The 22,283-nt window shown below is 38.8% G+C and overlaps 2 protein-coding genes across 20 annotated transcripts in view; one reads left to right on the forward strand and one right to left on the reverse strand.

Moving 5' to 3' along the window:
• The window catches only part of KDM6A (lysine demethylase 6A), a 207,805-nt gene that overhangs the window by 40,185 nt on the left and 145,337 nt on the right, over window positions 1-22,283 (forward strand). The window contains exon 1 of one of the 19 annotated variants that reach the window (XM_074391957.1): window positions 652-10,609. The exons of the other annotated variants lie outside the window; for them this stretch is intronic. The gene's annotated coding sequence lies outside the window, so the exon portion shown is untranslated. Of the gene's footprint in view, window positions 1-651; window positions 10,610-22,283 lie in introns of those variants that run through there. 19 annotated transcript variants of the gene reach the window in all.
• On the reverse strand, window positions 59-659 carry LOC101032146 (large ribosomal subunit protein eL29-like). The gene has a single exon (XM_039475345.2). It carries the CDS (start codon window positions 634-636, stop codon window positions 163-165), a length of 474 nt encoding a protein of 157 aa, XP_039331279.1. The 5' UTR covers window positions 637-659; the 3' UTR covers window positions 59-162.

A 22,283-nucleotide genomic window follows, 5' to 3' on the forward strand; every position in this document is an offset into this window, starting at 1 on the left:
TTACAGTCTTTTGATTTCTGCATGGACCCATGGATTTCTTTTTTTTTTTTTCTCCTCTCTCAGGTTTATTTGTACAAATAGCACAGGAGGACCCCAGCCCCATGCAGATGGCAGCCCCGGGGTGTCGCACCAGTCCTTCTGTTCTCACATTGGCAGAGATATCTACTCTGAAGCCTTTGTGGGGGCCTGGGCATCTTTGGGAGACTGAGCTGGAACTGAAGCTGGAGCTACAGCCTGGGCCTTGTTTTGATCCTTGGCCTTGGCTTTAGCCTTTGGCCGGCAGAGCCTGAGCCCCTTGGCAATGCGAGCACGAGCACGCTTCCCAAGCTTGGGGTGGGCAATGTAGGCAAGTCGATCGAGCTTTCGGCTGACACCCGCCTTTGGGATCTTGGGCTTAACCTCCTTGGGCTTTACGAGGGCCTTGATGGCCTCGGCACGTGCACTCGTGGCTTTGGCATTGTTGGCCTGCATCTTCTTTAGGCCCTTCTTGTGCTTCATGGCAAAGCGCATGTTCCTCAGGAACTTGGGGTCCACCCCCTTAAGAGATTCGTATCTTTGTGATCGGAGTTTCTTGATACCATTTCTGTGCCATTTTCGGGACTGGTTGTGTGTGGTGTGGTTCTTGGACTTGGCCATGTCTGCACCTAAGCTGCGCTTCCCCGACCCATGGATTTTTTTTTTACAAGTGCGTTAGGTGATTAGTATCCACATATTTGGGGGATTTCCTAAATACTGTTGTTCTGGGAACATTATTTTGTATGATTTGAATCTTTTCAAAAACTTTACAAGTTGCTTTATGGTCTAGCATATGGTCTGTGTTGGTTGAGTGTTTCTGTGCACCAGAAAAGAATGTATATTCCTCAAAAATAGCAATTAGTTCAACTTTGGTTGATTACATTTCTCCAATCTTCTCTATTCTACTGATTGTATATCTACTTCTAGCTTTTCAGTTCTGTCAGTTTTTGCTTAATGTATTTTCGAGCTCTTTTATTAGGTAGATTAGTATTTAGGATTATTATATTCTCTTGATGGATTGATTCATTTTTGTTTTTGTTTTTGTTTTTGAGACGGAGTTTCACTCTTGTTGCCCAGGCTCGATAGCACAACCTCAGCTCATTGCAACCTTCGCCTCCCAGGTTCAAGCAAATCTCGTGCTTTAGCCTTCCGAGTAGCTGGGATTACAGGCATGCACCACCATGCGTGGCTAATTTTTTTTTTTTTGAGACGGGGTTTCACCATGTTGGTCAGACTGGTCTCGAACTCCTGACCTCAGGTAATCCACCCGCCTCGGCCTCCCAAGTGCTGGGATGACAGGGTAAGCCACCGCGCCTGGCCAATTTTTTGTATTTTTAGTAGAGACAGGGTTTCACTATGTTGGCCAGGCTGGTTTCGAATTCCTGACCTCAGGTGATCTACCTGCCTCAGCCTCCCAAAGTGCTGGGATTACAGGTGTGGGCCACTGAGTCCAGCCGGATTGATCCTTTTATCATTATAAAATGACCTTCTTTATTTCTGGTTATATTTTTTGCTGTGAAATTCTCTGTAATATTAATATAGCTTCTCTAGTTTTCATTAATGTTAGCATAATATATCTTTCTTTTTTTTTTTTTTTTTTTTTTTGAGACGGAGTTTCGCTCTTGTTACCCAGGCTGGAGTGCAACGGCGCAATCTTGGCTTACCGCAACCTCCGCCTCCTGGGTTCAGGCAATTCTCCTGCCTCAGCCTCCTGAGTAGCTGGGATTACAGGCACGCACCACCATGCCCAGCTAATTTTTTGTATTTTTAGTAGAGACGGGGTTTCACCATGTTGACCAGGATGGTCTCGATCTCTCGACCTTGTGATCCACCCACCTCGGCCTCCCAAAGTGCTGGGATTACAGGCTTGAGCCACCGCGCCCGGCTAATATATCTTTCTACTTTTAACATTTTTGTGTCTTTAAAGATAATTTCTTACAGGGAGCAAGCATATAGTTAGGTCTTGTTTCATGTTGAAACTGATGAACTCTGCCTTTTGCTTTTTATTTTTTTCAAAAACTTATTTTGAAATAGTTGTAGCTTCATAGGAAGTTGTGAAGAAACGGACAGGGAGGGCTTGTGTACTCTTTACCCAACCTTCCCAAATGTTGGCATCTTGCTTAAGTACTCTGCAATGTCAAGATAAGGAAATTAACATTGGTAAAGCTTATTTAGATTTCACCAGGTATGTATGTACTTACTTGTTTGTGTTTGTATAGCTCTATGCAATTTTATCAGGTGTAGTTTTGTGCAACTACAACCACAATCAAGATATTTAGCTGTACCATCACCACGAGATTCCTTTGTGGTGTCCCTTTATAGCTACACCAACCCCCACAATCATCTCCCCTACCCCATACCTAACCTGTAGGAAGCACTAATCTGATGGAATCATGTAGCAAGCATTTTCTGATAGTGGCACAATCTCGTTCATCCAAATTACCGTGTGTATTAGTAGTCTGTTTTTATTGTTAAGTTATATTCTGTGGTTATGGATATACCACGTTTTGTTTAACTACTCATCCATTGAAGGACATTCGATATCTTCCAATTTTTGGCTTTTATAAATAAACTGCTCTGAATATTGACATGCAAGTTGCTGCTTGAAAATTTTCATTTCTCTGAAATGAAGGCTAACCCAGAATCTAATTGCTGGGTTGTATGGTGAGTCCATTTTTAGTTTTGGAAGGAACTACCAAACAATCTTTCCCATTTTGTATTCCAACCAGCCATGTATGAGTGACCCAGTTTCCTTGTATACTTACTATATATATTTGGCATACAAATATATATACAAATGTATACTTGTATATAGTAAGTATACAAAATGTATATGTACATTTGGTATTACTACTTGTTAAAAATTTTAATCATTCTGATAGGTGTATGGTGATAATTCATTGTGACTTTTTTTTTTTTTTTTTGAGATGGAGTCTTGCTCTGTTGCCCACGCTGGAGTGCAGTGATACGATCTTGGCTCACTGTACCTCCTGCCTTCCAGATTTAAGTAGTTCTCCTGCCTCAGCCTCCCCTAGTAGCTGGGACTACAGGTGTGCACCAACATGCCCAGGTAATTTTTGTATTTTTAGTAGAGACCAGGTTTTGCCATGTTGGCCAGGCTGGTCTCGAACTCCTGGCCTCAGGTGATCCACCCGCCTTGGCCTCCCAAAGTGCTAGGATTACAGGCATGAGCTACCGTGCCTGGCCTCATTGTGGTTTTAATTTGTGTTTCTATAATAGTGGATTAATTTGGACGTCTTTTCATGTGCTTATTTGCCATCTGTATTATTTTCTTCAGTAAAATGTCTGTTCATGTCTTTTGTCCATTTAAAACAAACAAACAGAATCTTGCTCTGTCATCCAGGCTGGAGTGCAGTGGCGTGATCTTAGCTCACTGCAACCTCCACCTCCTGGGTTCAAACGAATTTCCTGCCTCAGCCTCCTGAGTAGCTGGGATTACAGGCGTGTGCCACCACGCCCATCTAACTTTTTGCATTTTTAGTAGAGATGGGGTTTCACCAGGTTGACCAGGCTGGTCTGGAACTCCTGACCTTGTGATCTGCCCACCTCAGCCTCCCCACGTGTTGGAATTACAGGCGTGAGCCACCGCGCCCGGCCATCATTGCATTTTAAAATACACTTACAGGGCTGCCTTCCCTCCCTCATATTTACTGGACATTAATGTTTCTTCTTCTGTGAGTTGCAGTTAGTCTTTTCTTTAAATGTTAGCAAAGTAGTACATGCATATAGTTCAGCGTAAAAAAAAAAAAATCCTATAAAGCTTATAAAAACACTAGCCCTTAGCTCCCTTCAGTAGAGACGCTACCTTCCTTTTTTATTTCCTGAATATTTTCAGTGTGCAGTTGGTTGAGTCCATGGATGTAAAACCCATTGATACAGAGGAAAAACTGTACATAAAACAATAGCAATATAATCATCAAATGACTGAAGGACAACCTTATAGCTGCCTGAAGCTACAGTGTTGGGAGGGGCAATCCTAAAACTAGCTGGAGTTTTTACTTGGTAATCTGGGGAATGAGACAGCCGTAGTAGACCTTGATAAGCTCTCACATATTCATGGGTGTCTGGAAAGCTACACACACTCAGGAGAGAGCAGAGAGGTCTCCAGCTGTCTACCCTCCTGGCTCAATGTGAGGCTTTGCTCAAGCAGAAAGTAGAAGTCAGAACTGGTTCGTAAGCCACCTGAACTTTGAATGGGGTCCCAGCCAACACAGAGAGAGATACTTTGGTAAAGGACAGAAACCTTATTGGCTCAGTATGTTTAAACATAACCTCTTACTTACCATTAACTGGTCACCAAATTGTGTTGACTTAGGAGTGACTTCTAGAAAGCCAAGCTTAAAAATAAAAATTGAGGAAAAAATAAAAAACAGGAAACAACTAACCAGAGACATCAGTGGTTATACGCTGTTGAGAAGACTAATAGTCCAGGCAAGTTTGTAAACAAATCAACCACAATAATCTGGGAGGTGTCAGGGATCAGAATCTCGAGTTGTTATATATTATTCAAAATGTACAATTTCAACAAAAGTTTTCGAGACATGCAAAGAAACGGACTAAAGAAAAAGGCTAGGGGACTATAAAGGAGACTAAAGTGACAGGACAATACTATGTGAAACATAATTCATAAAATAATCCTGTATTTAAAATACAACAGCTATAAATGACACTATAGGAGAGTGGAGAAATTTTAATAGGCCGGGCGCGGTGGCTCATGCCTGTAATCCCAGCACTTTGGGAGGCCGAGGCCTGCAGATCACGAGGTCAAGAGATCAAGACCATGGTGAAACTTCGTCTCTACTAAAAATAAAAAAATTAGCTGGGCGTGGTGGTGCGCCTGTAGTCCCAGCTACTCAGGAGGCTGAGGCAGGAGAATTGCTTGAACCCAGGAGGCGGAGGTTGCAGTGAGCTGAGATCCTGCCACTGCACTCCAGCCTGATGCCTGGTGACAGCGAGACTCTTGTCTTCAAAAAAAAAAGAAAATAAATTTTAATATAGGCTACATATTAAATAACAGTATAGTCAATGTTAAATTTCTGAAAAATGGTAACTACATTGTGGTTATTTTGGACAGTGCGCTTGTTCTTAGGAAATGCATGCTGGAGTATGTAGGTAACTTGCAAGTGAATTTAGTAAAATGGAGAGAGAGAGGGAGCGTGTGTACAAATGTGGCAAAATGTTAACAATTGGTGAATCTAGTGTATTATAGTTCCTTGTACTATCTTTTTCAGCTTTTCTGATGGCTTGATATTTTTCAAAATACAAAATTAAGAAACCAGAAACAAATATCCAACAATGGGGGCTAAATGAAATTCCAGTATGTGAAATATCCTAGAATGGCTGAAAATAATAAAATAGCAATATTTTTGATATTGGAGAGACCTTCAAGCAATGTATTAAAAAGGCAGGTTATTGAACATTGTTTACATTTTGTAAAAGCAGATACAACCACAAACACATGGAGAAGTACTGGGACAAATTTTAACAGAAATTGGTAATAGGAGATGGGGGAAAGCATTTGTTGTTTTGTTTTACATTATAGCTTTCTTCACTATTTGAATTTTCTACATATATGCTGCCTACTTTTTTTTTTTTTTTTTTTTTTAACGCCAGCAGCAGTTATCTAGGTGGTAGTTAGGGAACATTTTTTATTTATTTCTTTATACTTAGGGGAATAAAAGAGAAAAGAGAAAGGAAGGGTGGATAAAGGAAATTGAGCAAACCTGAAATGCACTTCTCAGTGAATCCTTTCAAATACTTGTTCTATGCTTTCAGTACTATAACCTTCAAAGTCGTTTTACTGTGTTTTAAAAAGCAACCTATTGCTGGAGTGCAATAGGTAAATGTGTGTTGTTGGGGTTGGTTGTACAGAAATGTGTAAGGGACTTTGGAAGGGGATGGGGGAGATACTGTCCGTGTTTTAAGTTCCTTTGTTTTGGAATTTGTTTCTCTCCACCAACCTCAATCACTGATTGGCTTTCTATCACATTAGATTAGTTTGTATTTTCTAAAGTTTTATTTAAATGGAATTATATAGTATGTATTCTTTTTGTCTGGCTTCTTTTAGCATAATTTTTGAGATTCAGGCATGTGTGTTCATCAATAATTTATTCCCCTTTATTGCTAAGCAGTAATTCAGCATATGGATATACCACAGGTTATTCAATTATTGATGCATTGTTTCCAGTTTTTGGCTACTAAAAGAAAGCTGCTATGAACATTCTTATATAAGTCTTTGTATGGACATGTATTTGCTTTTCTTTGGGTAAATACCTAGGAGTGGAGTGGTTGGATTGTACGGTGGGTGTGTGTTTAACTGAATAAACTCCCAAACCACTTTCTAAAGTGGTTGTACCATTTTAAATGCGTTTCTACCAACAGTGTATAAGAGTTCCAGTTCTTCTGCATTCTTGCCAACATTTAGTATAATTACTCTTTTTAATTGTAGACACTTTTTTTTTTTGAGACCGAGTTTCACTCTTGTTACCCAGGCTGGAGTGCAGTGGCGCGATCTCTGCTCACCGCAACTTCCAGCTCCTGCGTTCAAGCAATTCTCCTGCCTTAGCCTCCTGAGTAGCTGGGATTACAGGCACACGCCACCATGCCCAGCTAATTTTTGTATTTTAGTAGAGATGGGGTTTCATCATGTTGACCAGGATGGTCTCGATTTCTTGACCTTGTGATCCACCCACCTTGGCCTCCCAAAGCGCTAGGATTACAAGCGTGAGCCACCGCTCCCGGCCTTTATTTTTAACTTTTAAGTTCAGGGGTACATGTGCAGGATGTGGAGGTTTGTTACATAGGTAAACGTGTCATTGGGGTTTGTTGTACAGATTATTTAATTACCCAAGTATTGCACCTAGTATCCGTTAGTAATTTTTTCTCCCTCCAATTATAGACATTGTAGTATGTGGTATAGTAGTCTCTCATCCTCATTTTGGTTTTAATTTGCATTTTCCCCTGATGATGAGTGGTTTTTCATGTACTTATCTGTCACTTGTATATATTCTTTGGTGAGTGCCTGTTCAGATACTCTGCTCATTTATAAAAAATTAGTTTTTTCTTTTTTCCCCTATTTTGAGAGTTCTTTATTTTGGATACAAGTGCTTAATCAGATACATGCCTTGCAAATATTTTCTTTAGTTTGGGGCTTTGCTTTCATTCTCTTAACAGTATAACTTTTAAATTTTGATAAAGTTTATCATTTTTTCCCCCTGATGTATTATGCCTTTGTGTTGAAGCAGAATATTAGTTTCTGTTTAGAATTCTATTTTCTTTTTCTGGAGACCAAGTTTTGCTCTTGTTGCCGAGGCTGGAGTGCAATGGCACGATCTCAGCTCACCTCAACCTCTGCCTCCTGGGTTCAAGTGATTCTCCTGCCTCAGCTTCCCGAAGTAGCTGGCATGCACCACCATGCCCGGCTAATTTTGTATTTTTAGTAGAGACAGGGTTTCTCCATGTTAGTCAGGCTGGTCTCAAACTCCTAAACTCAGGTGATCCATCCGTCTGGGCATCCCAGAATGCTAGGATTACAGGTATGAGCCACCGTGCCCAGCCTAGAATTCTGTTTTTATAAATTTGATATTTTATTCTAAACCTCCAGTAGATGAAAAGTACCATTTTACAAATGCGACAGGTAATAGGCTTCTGTAAGTAGATATATTCAGGGTTTCACTATAGGAACTCTACCTTTTTACATTTTCTATAAATTTTGGTTCATTGTCTGAAAAGGGTTGCTCTATTTGATTCAAGGTATAATCTATTAAAATGTGTTGGTTCTGTATTTGCCACGGTGCAGTTTATTACATTGTATAATTTATTCTTATTTGGAGTTATGTAAAATGATTTTCAGGAGTATGAAATAGTGTAATTAAAGCTATTTTAAAAGTATTTTGGTTAAGTTGAAAGATACACACTTTTAAAAATACATATGGCTGTAAGTGTCGATCTTCTGAAGCAATTTGGAAAGTTACAGATAATTATCTCTTATGTACCTGGAATTAAAACAAATGCCCCAACAAGCATTTTTAACAGATGTCATACAAAAGAGAAAAGTTTCTGTCCCCATAACCCCAATCTGAATAATATATGCCACCTTTGCCTTTGAATTTTTAATACTTTCTTTTCTTATCTGAGACACCCTCGACCCCCATCCCTTTCATATTTTGGCCCTCTGCCTTATAAGCAGAAGACATTTAAAAAATTCATCTTATCCATCAACCCCACTTCTGTGTATATGTTCAAAAGAATTCAAAGGGGAATCTCTATTCCACTTTTTTTTTTTTTTCTGTTTTTGGAGACAGTCTCTCAGTGTCACCCAGGCTGGGGGTACAGTGGTGTGATCTTGGCTCACTGCAACCTTCACCTCCCAGGTTCAAGAGATTCTCCTGCCTCAGCTTCCTGAGTAGCTGGGACTACAGGTGCATACCATCACACCTGGCTAATTTTTTGTATCTTTTGTTTTTAAATATAGACGGGGTTTTACCGTGTTGGCCAGTCTGGTCTCGAACTCCTGAGCTCAGGTGATCTGCCCGCCTCAGTTCCCCAAAGTGCTGGGATTACAGGCTGCACCTGGCCTCCAAAGCAGGACCTCAAAGAGACATTAGCATACTCATGTTCTTTGTGGCATTACTGAAAACAGCCAAGGGATGGAAACATCCCAAATGAGCATCAGCAGATGTGAATGGATTAAAAAAAATGTGGCATATACATACAGTGAAATACTATGTAGCATTTTGAAGGAAATCCTGTCACTTGCTACAACATGCATGAACCTTGAGGACATTATCCTGGATGAAATATGCCCGTCATAAAAGGACAAATACTGTATGGTTCTACTTATATGAAGCATCTAAGTAGTCAAAAAACATAGAAACAGGAAGTAGAAAGGTAGTTGGCAAGGGCTGGGGGGAATATTGTAAGGGGGAATTAGTGTTTAATTTGTATAGAAGTTTACTTTTCCAAGTTGAAGACTTTCTAGAGATCTGTTGCATAACAATGAATATACTTACACTACTGAATTGCACACTTAAAAATGGTTAAGATTGTAAATTTAATGTTACGGGTTTTTAAAAACCACAATTAAATGATACAGTTTGTCTCAGAATCCTATTTTTTAAAAAAATCATCTTATTTGGTGTTCTTTTAGTTGGGGAACCTTAGAGCCAAGAAATGGATGCTTGTTTGAACCTGCTGATTTGTCTTGAACTGAGGAGTTTGGTTGACTATTCCTGTGATAGCTTTTAGATAATTGCTCTTTTAGCTAGATTGCTGGTCCTGATTGCTCTAGGTAACTCTCCCGACCCCCTTTTCTTTTGAGACGGAATCTCGCTCTGTCGTCCAGACTAGAGTGCCGTGGTGCCATCTCAGCTCACTGCAACCTCTGCCTCTCGGGTTCTAGTGATTCTCCTGCCTCAGCCTCCTGAGTAGCTAGGACTACAGGAGTGTACCACCATGTCCGGCTAATGTTTGTATTCTTAGTAGAGACAGGGATCTCACCAAGTTTGGCTAGGCCGGTCTCAGAATTCAGGTGATCCACCCATCTGGGCCTCTCAGAGTGCTGGGATACAGGTTTGAGCCACCACGCCTGGCCGTCTGCGTAACCTTTTGCTATTACTATTTGTGTCCAATGATATTTAGGCGTGTAGCAGGTTGCTTATATTTTTCTTGTATCTTACTTTTAAGCAACATTATTCATGATAGACTATGCTTGTATTCTTTAAAAACTTTTTTCTCCTTTCAGTTTCTCTGACATACCAAGGTCTCTTGATTTTTCACTCATTTAACTGTCTTTCTTTTTCTGCCTACGTATTTCACTTAGTCCTATAGCTTTTCTCCCTGATTAATTGTAAATATTTACAATTAAATATTGTAAATACATGCGTTACTCATGTATTGCTTTCCTAATTTTTAAATTTACATTTAATTGTAAATACATGTCTTACTCATGTATTGTTTTTCCTAATGTTTTTAAATTAAGAAAATGCAGGTACAGAATTTAAAAAACTAAAACTTGGGTGGTTCTAGAAGACTTAAAGTGAAAAACAGCTGTTTTTCATAGTCTCAGAGGTGCTACCATCAATGCATAGCTGTTATTTTTGGTATTTGCCTCCATATTTCTAGATAATGTGCTTATACTGCTGTTTCTGTGTCCTTCCATTCCCTTGCAGTTTACTTTCTCTTGATTTTTTTTTTTTTTTTTTTTTTTTTGAGACAGAGTCTCACTCTGTCACCCAGGCTGGAGTACAGTGGCGAGATCTCAGCTCACTGCAACCTGCCCTCCCCACCCTCCTGGCTAATTTTTTAGGTATTTTTAGTAGAGATGGGGTTTTATTATGTTGGCCAGGCTGGTCTCGAACTCCTGACCACCTGCCTAGGCCTCCCAAAGTGCTGGAATTACAGGTGTGAGCCACCCCACCCTGCTGAAATTTTTTTTTTTTTTTTTTTTTAAGATGAAGTCACCGTCTGTCGTCCAGGCTGGAGTCTAGTGACGCAGTCGCGGCTCTCTGCAACCTCTGCCTTCCGGGTTCGAGTGATTCTTGTGTCTCAGCCTCCTGAGTAGTTGGGACTACAGGTGTGCACCACCATGACTACCTAATTTTGGTATTTTTAATACAGATGGGGTTTCACTGTGTTGGCCAGTCTGGTCTTGAACTCCTGGCCTCAACTGATTCGCTCGCCTTGGCCTCCCAAAGTATTGGGATTATAGGCATAAGCCACTGTGTCTGGCCTTGACTTTCTATTATAAGGGATAATGTTGATATTTTAAAATATTTTCCCATTTCTGTATCTTTTTAGTATAACAGCTTTAGGTTAAATAATGTGTTGTTGATGTTTCCAGTTAGTAAGCCGAGAAATATATTGAGATGTCTGTTTACTTTAAATAATTTTCCTAAGGCTTATCGTCTTTTATCATTTTATTAAGCTTTATTAACTTTTATTAAGTTTTCTATAGGTTCCTGTCACGAATTCTTGCCCAACAACTGTAAGAGTGCTTCTGGATATTTTTCTCTACTTTTGAAATATATAATCTATCAGTTCCTGATGAACTTCCTCTTAGTCCTTCCAGGTTCCCTCTTTGCTTTATATTTGGCATGCTATCATCTTTGTGGGAGTGGGGCTTCATTGTTGACTAGTGTGGAGCTTTGTTTCTTGGATGCTTTGCTTTTCTGTGTTCTTCTACCCTCTTGATTGAGAGTTTGTCTGGTATTAAGTTGTGAATCATTTTCCTTTAAAATTTTGAAATTACTGTTCTTTGTCTTCTGTGTTTGGGGTTGGGCCATTTTGTATGTAATCTGATTTTTTTTTTTTTTTTTTTTAACAGAGCATTCTTCCTCCTTCAGCTTTTAGGATCGTATCTATACCTGATATTATGAGAAATTATGGTAATGAGCCTTGGTCTATCTGGAGACTTTTGTTCCTCTGGTCTGGGAAGGGCATGTTGGATTAAGCTTTTCATTATTTGGTGTTAACTTCATAGGAAAAAATTAGGTTTTCCTCTTTATTATCATGTCTGTGTAGTGAAATTACCAGTAGATGGCCTATGCCCATTAGAGGAATTTCTGATGATTTAGAATGGCAGCTCTCCATGTGACTTGGGGATAGATACATGAATGAGAATTAGTCTCAGTCAGAGAGAGAGGGAGGTGATAGAGGCACACATGTTAGGGGTGGTGGTGTGATATTAAGCAAGTGATTATGTATATGTTAGAATTCTAGACAAGAGTAGATCCTATATAGATGAGTCAGGAAAAAAGAGTCATTTCAGCATACTAGGCCTTATAAACCAATGCATGGAGCTAAGAAAAAAAATGATATGTCTAGGGAACTCTTAAAGGGAAAGCAAGGATTTTGCAAGGGTATTCGGTAGTGTTATTTCCTGGAGGTCCTTGGCATTTTCTGTTATTGTGGTGCAGGCAAGTAGTTCTCCATTGTTTTTTTCCCCCTCTATTAGGATATATGCAGTACTTATTTGGCCTTTTCTGGGATTATGCACAATCCTGGAAAGCCAGGTCTTTCCTGTAATAAAACATTCAAGAGGATGATGTTATACAGTGAATACATACATATGTACACCTTAGTCTAAGTGATTTGTGGTACAGCATTTAAAATGTGTTCATAAAGAAATCCAGACTTTTTCTTTTTTTTTTTTTTTTTTGAAAGAGCTAAGAATACATACTTCTATTAAGGCTTACGGAGTGGGCAGAGGGGGAGCATAAATATAAAATATCAAGAATGAGAAAGGGATAAAGGGATATATATATATATATACATATATATACACAGTTATAAATGGAATATGATGCACAACCAAACTGTAATTGTCTTGATGAAACAGGTGAGTTGTGACAAAAATACAAATTATGAATTGTGATTCATAAAGTTGACAGTGGTGATGAGTATAAGTTTTCAAATATTCTGATTTTTCTTTAAAATCTTAAATTGTCGTATGTATTCCTTTGATTTTTAGAATAATCCTTTGGGGTAGTTGCTATAAAATCTTCCTGTTTTATAGAGCACAAAGAGATTAAATGACTTGCCCAAGGCCAAACAATACGAAGCTAAAATTCAAAACCTAGCCAGTCAGGTTTCAGGGTCTGTCCACTGCACTTAGCTCTCATGGCATTAAAAAAGACAAAGCATTTGGATACTTTGGCACTATAAGTATCATTAGTAACTGCAGTTGCCCACTGGGGAGGCATTCAGACAAGTAAGACCTGATCAGGTCGCACTTGGCATCTTATTGACGTAGAAGGAAATTGCACAGGAAACAGCATGCTAGCAGAGCAATGCCTTGCTCTTGCAGGATTCCTGGGGCTTGCGTTTAGTCCATGAGTGACAGCTCAGGTATGCAAGAATGAGACTCACACAGGTGATTGCAGATCTGCTTTGGTGTATTAGTTTCCTGTGGCTTCTGTAACAGATAACTATAAAAGGGGTGATTGAAAACATAGAAATTTATTCTTTCACAGTTGTAAAGGCTAGAAGTTTGAAATAAATGTGTTGGCATGGCCATATTCCTGGAGGCTCCAGTGGAGAATCAGTTCCTTTTCTTTTTCTACCTTCTGGTAGCTGGTCTTAACATCACTGTCTACTTTGTGTACCTGGAAACTCCTGCCTATCTCATAAAAGGACACATCCAATTACATTTGGGGCCCGCCCAGATAATGCAGGACAGTAGCCTCCTTTCAGGATCCTTATCTTAATCCATGTTTTACCAGATAAGGTATTTTTTTTTTTTTTTTTTTTTCAGCCTACTATCCCTGATTTAGAGACACCCTCCCTTGCCCTATCACCCCCAAAGAGAAACCAATACCTTTTGTAACGGTTTTGTGGTCATTTCCACGTTTTCTCTATCGAAATCCCAAAGCTGTGGCATTCTAGCAGGTATTCATAGTTCACTTGCAGTTCTCTGACTCTAGATTTATTTAATTAATCAGGGATAATTTTCACCATAATCAGTGTTAACTACTACAGGTTGAGTATCCCTTATGCTAAATGCTTGGTACCAGAAGTGTTTTGGATTTTCGAATATTTGCATATGCACAAAGAGAGATCTTGGGAATGGAACATTAAGTTTAAACATGAAATTCATTTATGCTTTACATGTACTTTATATACATAGCCTGAAGGTAATTTTATAAGGTTGTTTTTTGTTTTTTTGTTTTTTTGTTTTTTATTTGAGACAGTCTCACTCCGTCCCCAGGCTGGAGTGCAGTGGCATGATCTGGACTCACTGCAACCTCCACCTCCCAGGTTCAAGCGATTCTACTGCCTCAGCCTCCTGAGTAGCTGGAACTACAGTCGCATGCCACCACGTCCAGATAATTTTTGTGTTTTTAGTAGAGACGGGGTTTCACCATGTTGGCCAGGATGGTGTTGATCTCTTGATCTCGTGATCGTCCCGCCTTGGCCTCCCAAAGCACTGGGATTACAAGTGTGAGTCACCGTACCTGGCCAGTTTTAGAAAATCTTTAATAATTTTGTTAAACAAAATTTTATCTGCAACCTGTTATAAGGCCAACTGTGGAATTTTCCACTTGTGGCATCATGTCATTGCTCAAACCATTTTGGACTTTGCAGCATTTTGGATTTAGGATTCGGGATGCTCAGCCTATAATACAACTGACATACAAGCTTTATCAAGCTTTAGAAGTAAAAGATGCCAAGGTCAACTTTGTCCATAGAAGAGAAGGATTTTGTTAACCCTTTATAAATTATTTAGGATATACCATGATTACTATAGATCGTGTTAGTACTTTTCATGATTTACTGATACTGTCCTAGGGCTTGGGAGTAACAGTGAGTTTGATGATACACTGACCCTTTTTTTTTTTTTTAAGTGAGGGTGTGGCATTGTAAGATTTCTATTTTAGATTTTGTAGATATTGAAATAATGATACTATAACCCTGAATAGTAGGGAGGAGATGTCTTGAATGGATTGGAGAAACAAATTGTAATAGTTTTGGTTTGGGGCAAGTGGATAAACATGAAAGAAGGAATAGAAGAGTTATAGGTATATATTCATGAAACATAAGGAAGCAGAACAACCTTACTGCTGATATAGCATAGTTTGAGTGATCTGGGTGGAAAATCGAACTAGCCACAGCATTCCCTTAAGCCAAAGCAAAATCCAGAGCAAGGCTGTAATTCCCTTAAATTCTGTGAAGTCTGAGAGAGGCAAGGAAGCTGCAGAAGGAAAGATTGAAGCTAGCAGAGGTTAGTTCATGAGGTTTAAGGAGAGAAGCTATCTCCATAACATAAAAGTGCAAGATGAGGTAGCAAGTGCTAATGGAGAAGGGTAGCAAGTTATCCAGAAGATCTAGCTAAGATAATTCATCAGTGATCTACACTACACTAAACAGATTTTCCATCTGTTGGAAGAAGATGCCATGTAGGACTTTGGTAGCTAGAGGAAAAGTCAAGGCTTAGCTTCAGAAACTTCAAAGGACAGCCTGACTCTTTTGTTAGGGGCTGATGCGGCTGGTGATTTTAGGTTGAAGCAATTGCTTATTTATCATTCAGAAAATCCTAGGGACCTTTTAGAATTATGCTGAATCTACTCTACCTATACTTTATAAGTGAAACAACAAAGCCTGGATTAGAGCACATCTGTTTACAAAATAGTTTACTGATTATTATAAGTCCACTGTTGATACCTCTTGCTCAGAAATTTTTTTTTCAAAATATTGCTGCTTATTGACAATGCACCTGTTTACCCAAGAGCTCTGGTAGAGATACATAAGAAGACAAATGTTTTCATGCCTGTTAACACAACATCCGTTATGTAGCCCATGGATCAAGGAATAATTTTGACTTTCAAGTCTTACTATTTAAGTGATACATTTTGTAAGGCTATATGGCTGCCATAGATAGTGATTCCTCTCATGGATCTGGGCAAAGTAAATAAAAAACCTCTGGGACGGATTCACCATTCTCGATGCCTTTAAGAACACTTGTGATTCATGGGATAAGGTTAAAATATCCACATTAGCAGGAGCTTGGGAGAAGTTGATTTCAACATTCGTGGTTGATTTTGAGGAGTTCTAGACTTGAGTAGTAGTAAATGCAGATATAGTAGAAATAGTAAAAGAATCAAAATTGAAGTGAAGCCTGAAGATGTGATCGAATTGATGTCATCTCATGATAAAACTTGAATGGATGAGGAGTTGCTTCTTATGGATGAGGAAAAAAGGTGGTTTCTTGAGAGGGAACTCACTCCTGGTAAAGATGCTGTGAACATTGTGGAAATGACAAAGGATTTAGAATATTATGTAAACTTAAGTTAACAGAGTAGTGGCAGGGTTTGAGAGGACTGACTCCAGTTTTGAAAGAAGTTCTACATGAGTAAAATGCTTTCAAACAGCATCACATGCTACCAAGAAACCTTTCATGAAAGAGTCAGTCGATGTGGCAAACTTTATTGTCTTAAGAAACTGCGTCAGCCACCCTAACTTCCAGCAACCACCACCTTGATCAGTCAGCAGCCATCAACATTGAGTCAGGACCCTCCATTAGCAAAAAGATTACAACTTTCTGTAGGCTCAGATGATTTTTAAATTAGGTATGTGCATTTTCTTTGACTAAATGATGTTGCATGTGTAGTAGACTATTGAATATTGTTAACATAACTTATTTGCACTGGGAAACCAGAAAATTCATGTGACTCGCTTTGTTGTGATAATTCTAATGTGGTCTCCATTTATCCCCAAAGTATGCCTATTCTACCAGTTACTACTGATGTCAACACACACTTCCCCCCACCCCCTGCCCCTTTAGAGGGAGTCTTACTTTGTTGCTCATGCTGGAAGTACCAGTGGCATGATCTCGGCTCACTGCAATCTCTGCTTCATGGGTTCAAGTGATTTTCCTGCCTCAGCCTCCTGAGTAGCTGGGATTACAGGTGTGCACCACCACGCCCAGCTAATTTTTGTATTTTTAGTAGAGATGGGGTTTCACCATGTTGGCCAGGCTGGTCTTGTCCTGACCTCAAGTGATCACCTGCCTTGGCCTCCCAAAGTGCTGGGATTACAGGCATGAGCTACCACACCTGGCTGATGTCAACACAATTATACATTATCAAAAAATTGCAAAAAAAAAAAAAATTGCATACCTTGATACCACTACCAATCTCATCAGGAAAAAAAAACCAAAACAATTTTTGGGAAGCTGTCAGGCTCACAGTAATGGTGGGTTGAAGTTTTCGAAAATTCTGATTTTTGCTTCAAATCTCAAATTTTATCATTGGCAATAAATATTGTTATTTGCTTTTCTTTAAATGATAGGCTAATTACATCTGTTTTTGAGATGCTAATACCCAAATCTGGATAGACATTTTGTCATTCATTCTTTCGAGTCAAAATGATCCTCCATGAAAAAAGAGGCTAGCTGACTTAATAAACTAATTATTATACAGAAATACTTTAAAGTTCCCATTCTGTTTTGTTTTTGAGACAGAGTTTTGCTCTTGTTGCCCAGGCTGGAGTGCAATGGCATGATCTCGGCACACTGCAACCTCCGCCTCCTGGGTTCAAGCGGTTCCCCTGCCTCAACCCCCCGAGTAGCTGGGATTACAGGCATGAGTCACCACGCCCAGCTGATTTTTGTATTTTAATTAGAGACAGGGTTTCACCGTATCAGCCAGGCTGGTCTCGAACTCCTGACCTTGTGATCCGCCTGCCTCAACCTCTTAAAGTGCTGAGATTACAGGTGTGAGCTACCGCGCCCGGCCTAAAGTTTCCATTCTATCACACAGCTTATTAAAACAACATGTACCCAGCCAGGAGCAGTGACTTACACCTGTAATCCCAGTACTTTGGGAGGCTGAGGTGGGCTGATCACCTGAGGTCGGGAGTTCGAGACCAGCACCTGACCAACAAGGAGAAACCTTGTCTCTACTAAAAATACAAAATTAGCTGGGCGGGATGGCACATGCCTTAATCTCAGCTACTTGGGAGGCTGAGGCAGGAGAATCTCTTGAACCCGGGAGGCGGAGGTTGTGGTGATTCAAGATGATGCCATTGCACTCCAGCCTGGACAATAAGAGTGAAAAATCTGTCTCAAATTAAAAACAACAACAGCATGTACTCAAGGGTTGACATTCAATAAAATGATTCTTTTTACTGTTTTATTGAGGATATTCTTTTTTTTTTTTTTTTTGGAGACGGAGTTTTGCTCTTGTTCCCCAGGCTGGAGTGCAGTGGCGCGATCTTGACTCACCGCAACCTCCATTGAGGATATTCTTATTTTTTTTTTTTTTTTTTTTTTTTTTTTTGGGGAGACGGAGTTTCGTTCTTGTTGCCCAGGCTGGAGTGCAGGAGTGCAATGGCGCGATCTTGGCTGACCGCAACCTCCGCCTCCTGGATTCAGGCAATTCTCCTGCCTCAGCCTCCTGAGTAGCTGGGATTACAGGCATGCGCCACCATGCCCAGCTAATTTTTTGTATTTTTAGTGGAGACGGGGTTTCACTTTGTTGACCAGGATAGTCTCGAACTCCTGACTTCGTGATCCACCCGCCTTGGCCTCCCAAAGTGCTGGGATTACAGGCGTGAGACACCGCGCCTGGCTATTGATGATATTCTTAAATGAAACTAGCATTTTCTTTAAAACAAAACAAAACAAAACAAAAACTGGTGATGAAGAATATCATGATTACTATAGTGTTAGCTCTGTTTGATTTTTGCTAAGATGCCAACAGTTTTGCTCACCATTGCTTTTGTAACAGTTCAAATAGCATCTTAATATTATAATGAAAATAATTTTGACGTAGTAGACCCCGTGAAAGGGTTTGAGACCCTAGTTGTCTGTGAATCAGAGTTTGAGAGCAGCTGCCTTAGGGATTACATCATGTATTTTTGACTTAATCAAAGTCTAGTTGGTACTTCTGCCCTTTTCTTAGGCAATGCAAGATTATTGGAGAGCCTTTATCCCTTCCCCCTTCCATCATTGTTGTGTATATGAATTCTGTACCAGTTTTAAACACAAGTTATCTTTAATGTTGTCCATGTATTTAACACCCCCACCTTTTTTGCTTGCCATTTCTTCCTGCATCACTGACCTCCTTTTTGAGATCATTTCTGCATATGAATCTGCTGTGTTTATATATCTGAAAATATTTTGATCATACCTTCATGAGGTAGGCATTGAGAGGTTCTTCTTTGCGGGGGAATTCAAGCATGTGAACTTCCAGTTCTATCACCATTTGTTGACAGACTGCTTTTTTTTTTTTTTTTTTTTTTTTCCCTTAATGGAATTGTCTTTGCACATTTTCAAAAACCAGTTGGCTGTATTTCTGAGGGTCATTTTCTGGGTTCTCTGTCTTCTGTTGATCTGTATGTTTGTACTTTCACCAATACTATAACACCTTGATTGTTGTAACTTACTGTATGAAGTCTTAAAATTGGGTAATGTATATCCTCTGACTTTGTTCTTTTTCATAGTTGTTTCGGCTGTTCTAGTTCTTTGCCTTTCTGCTTGCTGATGTATACAAAAAGGTTTACTGAGATTTTGATTATGATGGCCTTTATATGGCTCTCTGTATAAATATATATAAATAAGAATTAGGGGGGATTGGTCTTAACAATGAGTTTACCAAATGTAGATTCTGCACATATTTTGCTACACTTATACCTAAGAACGCCTTTCTTCAGAGGGTGGAGGCAGGTGTTATTATAAATGTTATTTTAAAATTTCAAATTCCAATTGTTTATTACTAGTATTTTGGAATATAATTGACTGTTGTTTATTCACCTTGAATATTACACTTACCAGTTCTAGCATTTTAATTTCAGCTTTTGACCTGACACAGTCTAGTTTCAAATATTTATACTATGTCATGTGTAGAATGGACATTACAAGAGTATACTTCATTTCTCTCATTCTGTTCTTTTGTATTGTCATACATTTTATATCTGTATATGTTGTAAACCTTACAATATATTGTTAATATTTTTAAACAATCTCCTTTTAAAAAATAAACTTTTTTTGATGTATAATTTACATATACTGGCATACCCTGGGGATATTGGGGGCTTGATTTGGTTCCAAACCACTGTAAGAAAGCAAATATTGCTGGAATACTATGCAGCTACAAAAAAAAAAAAAGGATGAGTTCATATCCTTTGCAGGGACATGGATGAAGCTGGAAACCATCATTCTCAGCTACCTGACACAAGAACAGAAAACTAAACACCTCATGTTCTCACCCATAAGTGGGTGTTGAACAATGAGAACACATGGACACAGGGAGAGGAACATCACACACTGGGGGGTTGGGGGCTAGAGGAGGGATAGCAGGGGGTGGAGAGATTGGGGAGGGATAACATTAGGAGGAATACCTAATGTAGGTGATGGGGGGATAGAGGCAGCAAACCACCATGGCATGTGTATACCTGTGTAACAGTCCTGCATGATCTGCACATGTTCACCAGAACTTAAAGTATAATAATAATAATAAAGCAAATATTGCAGTAAAGTGAGTCACACAATTTTTTGGTCTCCTGGTGCATATAAAAGTTATGTTTACATTATACTGTAGTCTCTTAAGTGTGTAATAATACTGTATCTAAAAAAAAGTGTATACCTTAATTGAAGAATAATATTTTGTTGCTTAAAAATGCTGACACATTTTTTTTAGCAATATAATATTGCTAATCACATGCTGTTAGAAAACTGGTGCTGATAGACTTGCCACAAACCTTCAGTTTGCAAGAATTTGCAGTAAAGTACAATGCAATAAAATGAGGCATGCCTCTGTGTAATGTCGCTCATTTTATGTATTTGATGTATTTAGACAAATGCATATACTATGTGATCTTTTGAGACCGGCTTCTTTCACTCAGCATAATGTTTTTGAGATTTACCCATGTGTTCTGTCAGTAGTTCATTCGTTTTTATTGCTAAATAGTATTCCATTGTATAGTTGTACCATAGTTTGTCCATTTATTCATTGAAGGATTATTTGGGTTTTTTCCAGTTTTCAGTCATTATAAATGAAGCTGCTATAAACATTCATGTATAGGTTTTGGTATGAGGATAACTTTAAACTTCTCTAGGTTACATATTTAGGAGTGGGATTGCTGAGTTATATTGTAAATGTATCTTTATATTTCACTGCCAGTCTGTGTTCTGGAGTGACTGTAATATTACATTTTACATTCTCACCAGCAGTGTATGAGGGGAGGCCAAGGCAGGAGAATTGGTTGAACCCCGGAGGCAGAGGCTGTGGTGAGCTGAAATCGTACTACTGCACTCCAGTCTGGGCGACAGAGCAAAACTCTGTTAGGACATGTGAATTCTCTGACTTTATTATTTTTCAAGATTGTTTTGTTCTAGTTTCTTTGCCTTTCCATATACATTTTACAGTCATCTGTATCTACAAAAATATCTTGTTGGAAATTTGAAATTTCATTAAATTAGATTCAAGCTAAGTTGAAATGGTATTTTGGATGGTCAGATTTCATATTTTATATGACAGTATTTGAGTAGTGTTATGAGTAGTTATTGACAATTCTCTTTAAATTCAGATTTTTGGTAAAATATGATTTTAGGACTGGTTTTTCAGAAGAGCCTTTTCAAATTAGTGTAGCACATTGTTAAAAGAGTCACTAATAATGAGAGATACTTAAATTTACCCAATACCTTATTATTTTTACACTTTCACTTCCTAAATGAAAAACCTTCCTAGTCTTACTGGAAAAATTCATAGTTGTGATAGACTGGAGCAGGACTACCACCCAGTGGTTTAAATAGACACGGACCCTTACGGAGTATCCAAATGTGTAATGCAACTATTTGTCCTTTGATCTTTTATTAATCAGTGAAGAATTTGTGTTTTGCTTTGTTACTCATTCTTGCCATTTATGGATCACAATGGCAGATCAGATTTTCTTTTTTTCTTTCTTTTTTTGAGATGAAGTCTTGCTTGGTCACACACGCTGGAGTGCAGTGGCACGATCTCAGCACATTGCAAGCTCTGCCTCCTGGGTTCAAGTGATTATCCTCAGTCACCTGAGTATCTGGGATTACAGGTGCATGCCACCATGCCTGGCTAATTTTTGTATTATTAGTAGAGACAGGGTTTCACCATGTTGGCCAGGCTGTTGTCCTGACCTCAAGTGATCTGCCTGCCTCAGCCTCCCAAAGTGTTGGGATTATAGGCATGAACCACCCCACCTGGCCTAGATTTTCCTCATTAGTATTTTTAAAAACAAATGTTTTAAAAATTTGATTTTTAGGAGTTCCTTTTATGTTCTGAATGTGAGTGCTTTGTCACTACATGTGTTGAAAGTATATTTTCTCAGTTATGGCTTGCCTTTATACTTATTTTTTTTAATAAACAAGTTCTGAGTGTTGACATAGTTGAATTAGTCTATCACCCTTTTTAAATGACTTGTTCTTTTTGTCGAATTTTAAAGAAATCTCATGGTGTTCTGATGTCAAAGCCATTTTTCTATGTTTTCTTCTTAAGGATTTATATAGCTTAATGTTAGGGCCTTTATATGTAGATACAGGAATCTGCGTTATTTTTTATTTTATTTTCCTTCTGTTAGAAATAACTTGCTGGCTTGCCACCACTTTTTTGTTAGGTTATTGTTTGCCAGTTTCATTACAGGTTTCCACACATGTAAGTTCTGTTTCTGAGCTCTTTATTGCTAAATATATGTATTCATGCACCAGCTTTCTTTATTGCTGTTGTCTTTTTTTCTTAGAAAACATTAAATTTACGTAAGCATTTGTTGTTGTTTTC

This window comes from Saimiri boliviensis, chromosome X (assembly GCF_048565385.1).
Source record: "Saimiri boliviensis isolate mSaiBol1 chromosome X, mSaiBol1.pri, whole genome shotgun sequence".
In the NCBI taxonomy this organism is placed as follows: Eukaryota; Metazoa; Chordata; class Mammalia; order Primates; family Cebidae; genus Saimiri; species Saimiri boliviensis.

Coding starts and splice junctions, on each gene's coding strand:
- LOC101032146 (XM_039475345.2), bottom strand. CDS start 636: ATGGCCAAGTCCAAGAACCACACCACACACAACCAGTCCCGAAAATGG.